At 40.2% G+C, this 14673-nt stretch overlaps 1 protein-coding gene across 4 annotated transcripts in view; it reads left to right on the forward strand.

The window, feature by feature from the left end:
- The window catches only part of TDRD3 (tudor domain containing 3), a 114238-nt gene that overhangs the window by 51778 nt on the left and 47787 nt on the right, over nucleotides 1-14673 (forward strand). For all 4 annotated transcript variants that reach the window (XM_063335286.1, XM_063335256.1, XM_063335279.1 and 1 more), the window contains exons 4-5: nucleotides 2595-2755; nucleotides 6713-6854. In XM_063335286.1, the coding sequence (XP_063191356.1) occupies nucleotides 2595-2755; nucleotides 6713-6854 (303 nt within the window). The remainder of the gene's footprint in view (nucleotides 1-2594; nucleotides 2756-6712; nucleotides 6855-14673) is intronic.

A 14673-nucleotide genomic window follows, 5' to 3' on the forward strand; every position in this document is an offset into this window, starting at 1 on the left:
TGTAGAATTTGTCTGTTATGTTCAACATTCGTGTATGAAGTGTTCAAAGTGTTAGTAAAACTGAAAGCTGTGTTTTTTATAATGGAAAGTGACTCGCAACCTTAATAGTCGGGATATAACCAGACAGATATCTTTGGATATACAAAAACTGTCTCGCCTTTTTGTATCTGACATTCAACAGCCAAGTGCTGAAGAGATTTCAGATTGGCTGACTCTTTGACTAAATGTACAAGTGTACATGTTGACCATAACTGATTTGATTTTTGTTTATTTATTATAATATTTTTTGCTGTCTTGGTTCGCACAATGATGCTTTAAAATAGTCCACACGAGGAGTACTGGCATAGGTCTTCTGTATTCACCTGGAATCCAGTGATGGTTGTCCTTGTTCTGCAGGAAGACTGACATTCTTTTCTCCTGTCACTATGTGCTTGTCTTATGTGATGAAAGGAAAATTAGCTGAACTGGGACTGGGAGATGCAGATGTTCTTAAGGTCCCGATTGAGTCCATAAAAATAATTACGGTGTTAATGTGGTGCATATTTGATAAAACTACAGACTTCCATTCCTCTTTTGCACCTGTTTTCTGTGCATGTAATTTTTGTTGTTAAAGAAGGAGCCACTACTGTCCAAGCTCAACAGATGTGCAGCTCTGCTTTATTGTAGTGTATGCTTGACACTGTGGGCACAAACCCCTGAACATATTGGCATGTATATTCATAGTTAGCCTAGCCCTCAGTTCTTTTCACTCCAGATTTTTTTAAGGGATCTACAAAACCAAAAGCAAGTACCTAGAACTAGAATTTGCTCAACGTTTGTGAAAGCAATTGCCATAATAGTAAAGCTACTATTCAGCTGAGTGACAAACGTAGTTGTGGTTAACTAGACGTGCTTCTCAGTTGCCTGGTGTTTCTTCATCTTTACTTTGAAAACATTGTATAATATAAAAAACTGTTAGCGTTAATTTGTGACAAGCATAGACTTTTGTTGAAGCAACCCATGAGTGTGGCACTGTAGTTCATTCACTGCTATAGAACGAATAATTCTGTACAAAAAATCCAGAAGAGAATTATATTTTTTTTTTGTGGTGGCTGCTTTGCTGTAGTCAACAGATAGAGGAGGGAAACATGTTTTCCTACTATATGTTAGATTATCCAGTTTTGCTTATGTTGAAATAAAGTGAAAAAAAATTCCATTTGTATGAGAAACAAAATTAGTCTTTTAATTGTTATTGACAGAAATAAGATTCAGTCAGCATTTACTAAAAATACTGTTGTTCTTATTTATACTCTTTTCATCAAACATTCTGTATTGAAGAAAAAAGATACGAAAGCTTCCGAGTTTCGGTAGATTGCACGTAAACGTAACTTCTTTAGCTTTCGAGAAATCCTCTATCCCAAATATTTTATTTTCCATCGTTCAATTTGAAGTCATAAATTGTGTAGGTGCCTTAAAATTAAATTTATTTGAAAGTCTCAAGAATAGGAAAATTATGTAGAAATTTTCATTTATCTGGATAATATAATATTATCTATTATTACAAAACCATTTAAGATGTGAACTCTGTAGGTTGCTGCTTTTGCTTCTTTCAGTGACTCTTCCTCCTCCTCTTAGTACAATTTCATGCTTTGATGGTATTCCAAAGTATGTTCCTTTCTCCTTTATTCTTATCCTAAATAAAGTTCCTGTTTCCTCATCTAATTTATCTAGTTTCACTGCTTCTATTCTTTTATTTATTAATTTCTCTTTTCTTTATATATATTCACCTCTTGCTTATCTGCTCTCATTTTGTGTTGTTCTGAGCTACCTATTCTGTTTCTCAAAGGGAAGAAGCTGATGAAATGTGTGCTTTTTCATATTTTCTGCTGTCTCTCAGGTACTGGAGATCAGTCGAGCGGCTACAGATTATTCATTTTTATTGTTATAGGGATCAGAATGACTGTGTGCTCAGCTATAACCCAGATATGATGAAGTGGTTTGGTTGGTTGGTTTTGATTTGGCTTTGGTCGTTTGTTGTTTTGGGGTTTTGTCGTGTTTTGTTGTTGTTGTTAACATTAACTGTGGAGGATATGCTGCATTTTTAGGTAACCAGCAGATAGTAATGTCCCTTGAGGTTGTTACGTTCTGGTTGCACCTCAGTTTGAAGAAGCTGTGTTCCCAGTTAGGGCTTACAAAGTGGTTGTACTTGATGTGTAGTTTTGATACCACCAGATTGTCTTCAAAACTGGCTGTTTGTTTCTTTAGAACACTTTGTCAATGAGACGCTGAGGTATAGCATGTAAAATCTTACCTGGACTCCACAGTACGTTGGAAGTGACAATATTTGTGATTTTGTTTGTTTTCCCCCGCCAACTCTTTTCATTCACTTATTTTCCGTAATTGGTATCGCAGACATGTATGAAGCATCACAACTGAAAAAGACATTTTTATCATGCTTTAGAATGTACAGTACATGAGTGACAGAAATTGAACATGACTTCCTGATCAAATTACACTTTCCTTTGCCTGGAGGCATCTGTTAGCATGTCTCTATATTACAGTGTGTTTGCTTTGTGGGTGTTAACAGTTTTGTCTTTTCTGTTTTGCATATATAGCTGGAAGGGCCGTGTGTTCTGCAAATACAGAAAATACGCAATGTTGCTGCACCAAAGGATAACGAGGAATCTCAGGCTGCTCCCAGAATGTTACGTTTACAGATGACGGATGGACACACAAGCTGCACAGCTGTAGAATACAGCAGCATGTCAAAAATAAGGTGAACAACTTTATTTTCAAAGTTTTGCTTTGATAATTAAATGTCCTTAAAATAATGGAAGTATCCTTAGTAATATATTGAAAATTTTCTTCATGAAACAGGTTTCTTTCTCAAATTTTGTGTACAAAGAACAACCTTAAATTCAGCATGCAAAGGTGTATATGAATGTAATTTACAATACATTTATGCTGAAGTACATAACGGAAGAAAGTGGATTTTTGCAGCTATCTGATGAGTTGAGTTGACACAGCACATGGCATTTTGGTGTGTGCAAACTTGAGCCACGTTCCCAGTTTTTAGTAGTAGCAGATCTTTTGTCTGTCTTTGGTAGTAGGAATGTCACAGGCCTGACACACCTAACTTAATGCAACTAGAGCTGCTTTACCATGGGCAAAGCTTTAACTTGGATTGAGTGAGTAAATATTTCTTCAGTTAAAAATGAAGGTTGAGAGGCTAATTACTGATGAACATGGGGATTTTTTTGTGTGTTTAGTTATGAAGATGTTGAAAATTATCTCTAGTGTTTAGTCTCCAGAGTCATGATGTGCTTTGCTGTTCACTCTAGTTTGGATTACTTTGATTTAAAAAAAAATAATCTTCCTTTCTCTTTCTCTGCTAGCTGCAACAGTTAGATACAGACCTTTTATACTTCATTTTTAAATGTCATAGAATCATAGAATCATAGGGTTGGAAGGGACCTCTGGAGATCATCTAGTCCAACCCCCCTGCCAGAGCAGGGTCACCTAGAGCAGGTTACACAGGAACACGTCCAGGTGGGTTTTGAATGTCTCCAGAGTTGGAGACTCCACCACCTCTCTGGGCAGCCTGTTCCAGTGCTCTGCCACCCTCAAAGTAAAGAAGTTCCTCCTCATGTTTAGGTGGAACTTCCTATGCTCAAGTTTGTGCCCATTGCCTCTTGTCCTGTCCCCGGGCACCACTGAAAAGAGCCTGGCCCCATCCTCCTGACACCCACCCTTTAAGTATTTATAAGCGTTGATAAGGTCACCCCTCAGTTGTCTTTTTTCCAGACTGAAGAGACCCAAATCCCTCAGCCTTTCCTCGTAAGAGAGGTGTTCCAGTCCCCTAATCATCTTTGTAGCCCTCTGCTGCACCCTTTCCAGCAGTTCCCCGTCCCTCTTGAACCGGGGAGCCCAGAACTGGACACAGTACTCCAGGTGCGGCCTCACCAAGGCAGAGTAGAGGGGGAGGATGACCTCCCTCGACCTGCTGGCCACGCTCTTCTTGATGCACCCCAGGATGCCATTGGCCTTCTTGGCCACAAGGGCACATTGCTGACTCATGGTCATCCTGTTGTCCACCAGGACTCCCAGGTCTCTTTCCACAGAGCTGCTCTCCAGCAGGTCAGCACCCAACCTGTACTGGTGCATGGGGTTGTTCCTCCCCAGGTGCAGCACCCTACACTATTCCTATTATGGAACAGATCCTCCTCAGTGCCATTACACGGCACATGCAGGAGAACAGGGTGATCAGGCCCAGTCAGCATGGGTTTGTGAAGGGCAGGTCATGCCTATCAAACCTAATATCCTTCTATGATAAGGTGACCCACTTAGTGGATGAGGGAAAAGCTGTGGATGTTATCTACTTGGATTTTTGCAAAGCTTTTGACACTGTTTCCCACAGCATTCTCCTGGAGAAACTGGCTGCTCATGGCCTGGACAGGTGTACTCTTCGCTGGGTAAAAAACTGGCTGGATGGCCGTGCCCAGAGAGTGGTGGTAAATGGAGTTAAATCCAGTTGGTGTCCAGTCACAAGTGGTGTCCCCCAGGGTTCGGTGCTGGGGCCGGTTCTCTTTAATATCTTTATCAATGATCTGGATGAAGGGATTGAATGCACCCTCAGTAAATTCGCAGATGACACTAAGCTGGGCGGGCGTGTTGGTCTGCTTGAGGGTAGGTTGGCTCTGCAGAGGGATCTGGACAGGCTGGACCGATGGGCTGAGGCCAATGGTATGAGGTTCAACAAGGCCAAGTGCCAGGTCCTGCACTTGAGTCACAACAACCCCATGCAGCGCTACAGGATTGGGGCAGAGTGGCTTGAAAGCAGCCTGGCAGAAAAGGACCTGGGGGTGTTGGTTGACAGCCGGCTGAATATGAGCCAGCAGTGTGCCCAAGGTGGCTAAGAAGGCCAACAGCATCCTAGCCTGTATCAGGAATAGTGTGGTGAGCCGGACTAGGGAAGTGATCATCCCCCTGCACTCGGCACTGGTGAGGCCTCACCTCGAGTACTGCGTTCAGTTTTGGGCCCCTCGCTACAAGAGGGACATTGAGGTGTTGGAGCGTGTCCAGAGAAGGGCTACAAAGCTGGTGAGGGGTCTGGAGGACAAACCTTATGAAGAACGACTGAGGGAGCTGGGGTTGTTTAGCCTGGAGAAGAGGAGGCTGAGGGGAGACCTCATCACCCTCTACAACTACCTGAAAGGAGGTTGTAGAGAGATGGGGGCTGACCTCTTCTCCCTGGTGACAAGTGATAGGACGAGAGGAAACGCGTTCAAGTTACGTCAGGGGAGGTTTAGATTGGATATTAGGAAACATTTTTTCACTGAAAGGGTTATTAAACATTGGAATAGGCTGCCCAGGAAGGTGGTGGATTCACCATCCCTGGAGGTGTTTTAAAAAAGGGTAGATGGGGCACTTAGGGACATGGTTTAGAAGTGGCTTTTGTCAGGGTAGGTTAAAGGTTGGACTCAATGATCTTAAAGGTCCCTTCCAACCTCAGCAATTCCATGATTCTACGATTATATAACTCATCACTCTAATAATCATGTGAGCTCTTCTTTTCAAGTAACTTTGTATGAAAGTTTAATATGTGTTGTCTGTGGTTGTTTCAGGTTTGATGTTGGACTATTAACCTGGACTAATATGCTGTTTCAGTACATAGTCTTTCTTTAAATAAATAGTAAAAAGCATAGTTTTCTTCTAATTTAGAAGTTCTTCATTATTAGGGTTTCCGTTTACTGCTCCCTGCCTTTGTAACTTTTTTCCATATTTCTTTCTTGTCTGTTTTTTCTGATCTCGGTTTCTTACCTTTTATCAGAACAATACCGAAAATCCATTAATATTGTTAAGATTAACGCCACTATTGCTGAAATTGGCTGACTTCACTCTGAATGTTCCTGACCGTGTGGTGTGGTCCTGTGATTGCAATGATAGTTTTAGCGTATTTTGAAGAGATTATTGTCTTTTGGTTCAAAGGTTATAACTGACTGCATCCTGTTTCTCACAAGAAAAATCATAAGTTTCCAGATCTTGGTGCTTGTTATGTCTTTCGATTATGGATTGGAGATGTGTGATTCTTTTATGCATCTGCTCTTGTTTTTCACAGGGTAGATTCACATGAAAAGCAGGTAGGTACTTCCTTGTGGGAGTAGACCACAGAGAGCATCCATATGTTTTCAAATGGTAGAATAATGAGAGAAGCAGCACTACAAGATGTATGTTTTTTATTCTGGTACAGTCCTGGCTCTTAGTAATGTATAGAAAGCTTTTTTTCTACCAGCTCTTTTTTTTCTCCTAAGTTAAATATCTAAAACAAATGAGATGGTTAAACACCTGGAGATCTTTCATTTATTAACTATAAATGCATCCTAGGATGAGGAACTTATTCTTAGACAACTGATTCTGAGACATCTTCTGTTAGTCTAAACATCATATCCTTAGTTTGGTATTGTTTAATTGGATTTTAACCAAACAGACAATTTGCAAACATTCATCTCTGTTAGAATCTAATTTGCAATATGGCATTTTTGTGTAATGAATGGGAAGCATTCCAATAAAGCTATTGAAAAGTACTGTGCATACTGAAGGAATTATTGCAAAGGTTTTTGATGCTATTTTTTATTATGAAATATGACAGTGTTGGGAGCAGAGTTTTATATGGTTTTGGTGGCAGAATATTAATAAACAATTTTGAAATATTTGACTGTGTTTTTACTTCTAGCCTGAACACTCCACCTGGAACAAAAATTAAGCTTTCAGGAACTGTTGAAGTGAGAAATGGATTCTTGCTGTTGGATGACAGTAACACAGCAGTTCTTGGAGGTGAAGTGGAGCATCTTATAGAAAAGTGGGAATTACAAAGGGTGAGGTAACACCACTGGAAATGCTTGTCTTACAGAATGCATATTACATTTAATGACATCAAGCTTAATGTGTTGACTGTGGACTTTCATATGATAAGCTTTTAAAACATTACTGTCACAATATTTTTAGGGTTGAAGTCAAATATGTGTAAATAGGTCCTATGTATAATGTATCTTATAAGATACATCTTATAAGATGGGAACTGATTCCTTTCACGGTCAGCAATGATTGAAAACATTGATCAAATGTATGAAACGTAGTGCAGTTACGGGTGGTTACTTTCCTAAACAGTGTGTTTTATACCAAAATAACAGTTGCCTTTGACAATTACCATCTGTAGACTGCATATTTTTGAGGCAAAATCAAAATAATAGTAAGCATTTGGAAAGCATTGAAATTGGTAACCTCACATATGAATTCTGTATTGCAGATTTCATCAGTGTTTTAAGTGAATTTGTGATTAGAAGGACAAACTGGATGTTTTAAAATAAACTGTGCCAACCTTAGCATGAGCAACAATAAAAGAAGTACCTTACACAGAAATGACCATCATGTTCATAAGCAGCTATTCCCTTTCAGAGATGTGGATGTAAAAATAGAGAGATGTGTGTCTGTAGTAGTGACAGTCAATCCAGCAAGTACTTGGGACTGTTTGTAGCCTGCCCTAGGAACTTTCACTCATTTGTGAGAAAATGTATGACAAAGTCTTCCTGCAGCAAATTTTGTTCTATTGTGACAGGAATCAGGCTAAAAAGGAATAGAGGGGGCTTACAAGTATTTATGGCTTATTGAAAGATTTTATTACAGCTAGTTTTCTTTGATGTTGACTTGCATTTTATGGATTTGAGCAAACTGGACCAAAATTTATCTGAACATTTGCGTTACGCAGTGTCCATTCTAGTAGATTCTGTTTGGCATCTTTTTTGTGCTTTTATAGGTAAAAGTTGGTTTTTAAAAATGTTCCTGGTGTTAAGTGAAACTGCCTGTTTGATTAAAAAGAAGTTTCTGGGACCAACAGCAAAACCCATCCCATCTAATCATTTTTTTTATTCATATTTAGTATTAAGTCTTGTGAGTTCTCTCTCCAGTTAAAAAGCACTAAGTTTTAAGATTGATGAGGAGGGAAAAGAGACACGTGGAACTAACATGTTCTTAAGAATGCCAGCTAATCGATAAGAGAAGGGTCAATAGAATCAGTTAGCTTTATTGGTGATATTTTGGACAGTCTCTTTTCATGTTTGTTCTACCTAGGCTTCCACAAATAAATGCTACTCTATAAATATTAGCTTGTTTTGGATGTCAGTGTCAAGAAATAATTTGGAACACATTCTGTTTACAAGAAGGGAAACCATTTAATAACCGTTGGCGTGTTGCTGACTACAACTTTCAGCACTTGCTGTTAGCCCGTTCTGTTGGCTTTATGTGATATGTTTAAAAGAGAGGTAACTAGGTTTTCACTGTTTTACTCTGGTAATATAAAGTATAGAAAGTTAACTATTGCCTGTTGCTGTACCCTCGGTTCTCTGGTTCGATCGTGCAGTTTGCCAGAGTATTGTTTTATTTTTCTCATGGACCAGCTCACAGCACACCATCAGGTGCCCAGCATAAATGTGGCCATGGCAGAAAAGCTGCGGGTGACAGGAAATCAGTTTGGACAGATGAACCATGACCACTGGAAATCATAGTTCCAGTTCTATATCTAGACTGACAGATAGACAGATAGTGCTCAAACAAGTCTGTAGAAGCCAGATGCTACTTTGATAGCAGTTTCCTCGTGAACTTGATGTTTCTGTCCTGTTCAGAAAGCTTTACAGAAGAGAATAGTTGACAAATAAGCAAGATTGTCAACTCTCAAAGATATATGAGCGAGGACATTGCCATTCCTTGTCTAATCCTGCCACTAAAGCTTAAATGAAATGCTGAACTGTGTTTGCATAAAAAGACAGAAAACTTGTATTTGTGTGACTATTTCAAATTACTTGTTTTGAAGCCAGGTTTTTTTTCTCTCCACTGCAATGTCTGAGAAGTGTTAATTGGGCTTCTTGTATAGATGATGAAATAAGTTTCTTTTATACTTATTAAAACAGTTAGTGTTATTAAGTCAAATAATATTGCAGAACTTTAGAATTAATGTTGTTTGTCCAGTCAAATTATTGCCCTTGCACCTGTCTGTCAGCTTCTAGTTGTGTAGTTGTGTTACCATTTTTCCATTCAGAATGTTGTTTGAAATTGCTTTCAGGAGGAATCAAGTTTTAGTAATGAAAGACTCACACTACAAATACAGTGTATGTGCAATTAATGCAATATTATCACACTGCAAATACAGTTCATGTGGAATAAATGTATACTTTGTAGCATTTGATTTTGTCATAAGATAATTCCTGCCTAGAAATTTCAATATTTTTTTTTGAGTGTCACTGTTTAAGTGACAGTAAATGAATAAGTAAGGAGTAAATGAGAATGTTACTGTGTGATCTTTTTTCTAGACTATTTGACAATATAAGATAATGTGTCATGGACTTATTTAGATGAGAATACTGTTCCAAATAATTACTGCTTCATAGTGTTCCCAGTGTTCTGGTGGCGGCTGGTGTTTCAGTCAGTGAGGATCAGTATCTGTGAGATAATTGCTCGTACGCTTCTTATGAAGAAAGAGTACTTTGTATTGCTATTAATCAAAATGTCAGATGATCTGTAAGTGAAGGCTGAAGCAAAACTTGCTGAGATGATTGGTGAGACTGTTGGTAGGCCCTTATATTTTTGAAACGTAGAATCTGGCAAATTACAGATTATCTAAAAGTAAAGGTCTCTATACTTAATGATTCTTCTATTTTGGTGAGCTAATTTTGAGGCTAAATGTTGAGGTTACTGGTAGGAAAAGGGAGTAGTTTTATGTATACTTCAAAATTCATATTAGAAAGAAGTGTGAAGGGGTAATAGTGTATAATACCTAGGAGTTCAGTCTCATATTGTAAACCTTTGTTTCTTAAGAGATTCCCTAGGAGGTATTTTTTTTTATTGTTACAATCCAAATGCAGCAGAAAGGGTAAAAGAAGTGTACTAAATGTATTAATAACAAAGTTTATTGTAAGTGGTAGTTACTGCCCTGCTACAAGCAAATTTAATTGTAAGTTAAAAAGCCAGTTTGCTTTGTATTTGGTGAAAAAGAGAGTTTAATTTCCAAAGCAGTTGTTCTCACTTCGCAGCAGGCAGTTCTACTTGAGAAGAAAGAGTCAAGGCTGTTATTTACCCTTAGGCAGAGTTCTTTCATTCTGGATAACAATTTTATGCAATAAATTGTTATGATTCAAAATCCATGTAGCTAAATGTTAGTAAATGTGCCGTCAGTTTTTAAGTGCTTTTTTGCTATTTGTCAAATTACATCTTTGAGCAGTAGTTTGGAACAGTCTTTTTCTTGTGTGTGTTTACTTGATTCTGATTTGGGGAAGAAAAAAAAAAGTGTGACCTTTAACTTCAGCATGTTCTTCCTGATTGTAGGACGTGAGGAATTAACTATGATCAAATGCTCAAGTCCTTAGGCTACCGTATAAATATTTTTATTATAATTTGATTCAGGGCTGGGTTTCATTCCAGAATTGCCTACATTTCTCTAGATACAAACAAACAAAAAAAGAAGTGTAGGGTTTATTGTACCTAGCGTGCCTACCCTGGGGAGACGAAGCGGCTTGGCCATGAATTGATTGTTGTACCGTGCTGCTTCAGTTAATAGGTACAGGAAAGTATGAGTGTGCTACAGTGATCAGCCCTTGGTTAGCTCACAATTCGAAGCAACACTTGAAGTGAACTGATTGAAGCTAAAACAGAAAAAAATTATGATTTCTGCACTTTTAAGTGCTTTGTTTTGAATAATTTATTGAATGCTTTAACAGTGTTTTTTACTCCAAGGCATGAGGAAAAGGATTTATAATTTATTTTTTCACCCTTGAAAGGAATTAATAACCATTAGTGATTTAGAAAATGGTCTTTCGTTCCTAAATAAAAGTAGTTAATTTTAAAAGAGTTTTGGACCAAAAGTTTTGATTTTAGTATTAGTTAGCTGAATTAATAACTTATTTTAAGAAATTCTCTGATAGTGTAATGGCTTCATGTTTATACTACAGTTCTCACATAATGGAATTAAATCAGTTTTACATTAGAGTAATAAATACATAGGTAAATGTCATATATAGCCTTAAGTAATTAAAACTTTCTCTGCCAGTGGGGAGCAGTAAATGATGTATGTAATCATGCATGACAGTCACAGTGAGAAAAAAGGGACAAGAAATGAAGATGATGAAACAGATCATTATAGGAAATGCAATTTTGAAGCATTTTAACAGCATTAAGTACCTGTTCTTCCTTTTTCCACTTCTGAAACCAAATATTTCTGTCTAATATAAAGTTATTAACACAAAACTGAATGTCGATTCCAGTGAATTTTGTGTTCTTGCAGGTTGCTGCAGTTCTCGCAAATTGTAAAGAAAAAATAAGTGTATCAACCATGAGCAGACATTTTAATGCAATGTTTTACAAATCCATCTTTTTACTGTTGTTGTCCACTATTCATTTTTATTATTTGAGGATGCTTTGTGTTCAGGCCTAGGTCACTAACTGCCCAATTGTGGCTAGGAGTTTAGAGTGCTTCCGTTCTATAATTACTAAGTATCAATAATTGGTGTGCTTATTGGTATGGTCCTTGTGATCCAAAGATCTGGTGATGAATTCAGAACACGTACTCTACTTTTCGTAAGGCCATAGGGGAAATGTCCTAGTGGCACAGTATTTTCTTTCCAACAGTGGCAAAAAGAGATGGTTTTTAGGAGGAGGACACAGCCTATGCTTTTATGCAGCCATGGCATCCAGAATTGTTCTATTATCTTTATCAGGGAATACAATCCTGACTAATCCTTTCAGTATTTGCCTATACACGGATGCATGAATTTCACAGAGTGGTAGAGGTTGGAAGGGACCTTTGGAGGTCATCTTGTCCAGCCTGTCTGCTCAAGCAGGGCCACTTAGAGCCAGTTGACCAGGATGAAGTCCAGGCAACTTTTGAATATCTCCAAGCATGTAAACTCTAGAGCCTCCCTGGGCAACCTGTGCCAGTGCTTGGTCACCCTCACAGTAAAAAAAAAATTTGGAGGGAGAGATCTTCTCTGTTCCAGTTTGTTGTCCTGTCGCTGGGCACCACTGAAAAGAGCATAGCTCCATCTTCTTTACAGTCTCCTGTCAGGCATTTGCATAGATTGATAAGATGCCCCTGAATCTTACCTTCTCGAGGTTGAATTTGTCTGATCTGTTCTTAGACAGGTTGAAACTGTATGCCTTTACAACCTCTAGTGGCAGCAAGTTCACTGGGTGCTATGCTTGTTCTTCTGGGGGACTTTCACTTACCACATGTCTGCTGGAAATACAATACAGCAGAGAGAAAACAGTCTAGGAGCTCCCTGGAGTATGTGGAAGATAATTTCTTGACACAGTTGGCAAGTGAGCCAACTAGGAAAGGTTCCCTTCTAGACCTGTTGCTCACAAACAGAGAAGGATTTGTGGGTCATGTGAAGGTTGGGGGCCATCTTGGGCATAGCGATCATAAAATGATAAGAGTTTTAAATTCTTGGAGAAGTAAGGAGGGAGGTGAGCAGAACTGCCTGTCACCTTGGAATTCCGGAGGGCAGACTTTGACCTGTTTTAGGAGCCTGGTTGACAGAGTCCCTTGGGAGGCTGTCCTGAAGGGCAGAGGAGTCCAGGAAGGCTGGACATTCTTCAAGAAGAAAATCTTTAAGGTGCAGGAGCTGGCTATCCCCATGTGACAAAAGACAAGCTGGCAGGGAAGAAGACTGGCCTGGCTGAATAGAGAGCTATGGTTGCAACTCAGGGGGGAAAAAAGGGATTTTATGACCTTTGGAAGAAGGGGCAGGCAACTTAGGAGGACTACAAAGATGTTGTGAGGTTATTCAGGGAGAAAATTAGAAGGGCCAAAGACCAACTAGAACTTAATCTCACTACTGACATAAAAGACAATAAAAATGTTTCTCTAAATACATTAGCGACAAAAGGAGGGCTAAGGAGAATCTCCATCCTTTCTTGGATGCCAGGGGAAACATAGTGACCAAAGATCAGGAAAAGGCTGATGTACTCAATGCTTTCTTTGCCTCAGTCTTTAATGGTCTTTAACAGACCAGTTGTTCTCCGGGTACTCAGACCAGTGAGCTGGAAGACAGGGATAAGGAGCGGAATGAAGCCCCCATAATCCAAGGGGAAATGGTGAGTGACCTGCTATACCACTTAGACAGAGGCAAGTCTTTGGGGCCAGATGGGATCACCCAAGGTTACTGAGGGATCTTGCGGAAGTTCTCACCAAGCCACTTTCCATCATTTATCAGCAGTCCTGGCAAACCAGGGTGGTACCAGTGACTGGAGGTTAGTAAATATGACAAGATGGGCCTAAAGGAGGATCCAGGGAGCTACACGCCTGTCAGTCTGACCTTGGTGCCTGGGAAGGTTATGGAACAGATCGTCCTGTGTGCCATTACACACCTGTGCAGGACATCTGCATGGAGTCATGAAAGGCAGGTCCTGCTTCACTAACCTGATCTCCTTCTATGACAAGGTGACCTGCTTAGTGGATGAGGGAAAGGCTGTGGATGTTGTTTACCTAAACTTTAGTAAAGCCATTGACAACACTTCCCACAGCATACTGCTGAAGGAACTGGCTGCTCATGGCTTGGATGGACCTACTCTTTGCTTAGTGAAAAACTGGCTGAGTAAAACTGTGGTCAAGCCCAGAGTGGTGGTGAATGGATTAAAATCCAGTTGGCAGCCAGTCATGAGTGGCGTGCCCCAGGGCTCGGTGTTGGGGCCAGTTCTCTTTAGTATCTTTTTAAAAGACCTGGACGAGAGGATTGAGTGCGCGCTCAGTAAGTTCGCAGACGACACCGAGTTGGGTGGGAGTGTTGACCTGCTCGAGGGTAGGATGGCTCTACACAGGGCTCTGGACAGGCTGGATCGATGGGCTGAGGCCAATGGTATGAGTTTCAACAAGGCCAAGTGCTGGGTCTTGCACTTGGGTCACAACAACCCCATGCAGCGCTACAGGCCTGGGGAGGAGTGGCTGGAGAGCTGCCTGTCAAAAAAGGACCTGGGGGTGTTGGTTGACTGCCAGCTGAATACGAGCCAGCAGTGTGCCCAGGTGGCTAAGGAGGCCAATAGCATCCTGGCTGGTATTAAAAACAGTGTGGCCAGCAGGACTACCAAAGTGATTGTCCCCTGGTGCTCGGCACTGGTGAGGCCCCACCTTGACTACCATGTCCAGTTTTGGGCCCCTCACTACAAAAAAAGACATTGGGGTGCTGGAGCGCATCCAGAGAAGGGCAACAAAGCTGGTGAAGGGTCTGGATGGAGAATAAGTCTTATGAGGAGCAGCTGAGGGAGCTGGGATTGTTTAGCCTGGAGAAAAGGAGGCTGAGGGGAGACCGTATCGCTCTCTACAACTACCTGAAAGGAGGTTGTAGTGAGGTGGGGGTCGGTCTCTTCTCCCAAGTAACAAGTGATAGGATGGGAGGAAAGGGCCTCAAGCTGCACCATGGGAGGTTTAGATTGGATATTAGGAAAAGTTTATTCACGGAAAGGGTTATCAAGCATTGGAACAGGCTGCCCGGGGAAAGTGGTTGAGTCACCATCCCTTGAGGTATTTAAGAGACATGTAGACATGGTGCTTAGAGACATGGTTTAGTGATGGTTTTGACAGTGCCAAGTTAACAGTTGGACTTGATGGTCATAAGGGTCTTTTCCAACCTAAATGATTCCATGATTCTGTGA

This window comes from Chroicocephalus ridibundus, chromosome 1, assembly GCF_963924245.1.
Source record: "Chroicocephalus ridibundus chromosome 1, bChrRid1.1, whole genome shotgun sequence".
Taxonomy (NCBI): Eukaryota; Metazoa; Chordata; class Aves; order Charadriiformes; family Laridae; genus Chroicocephalus; species Chroicocephalus ridibundus.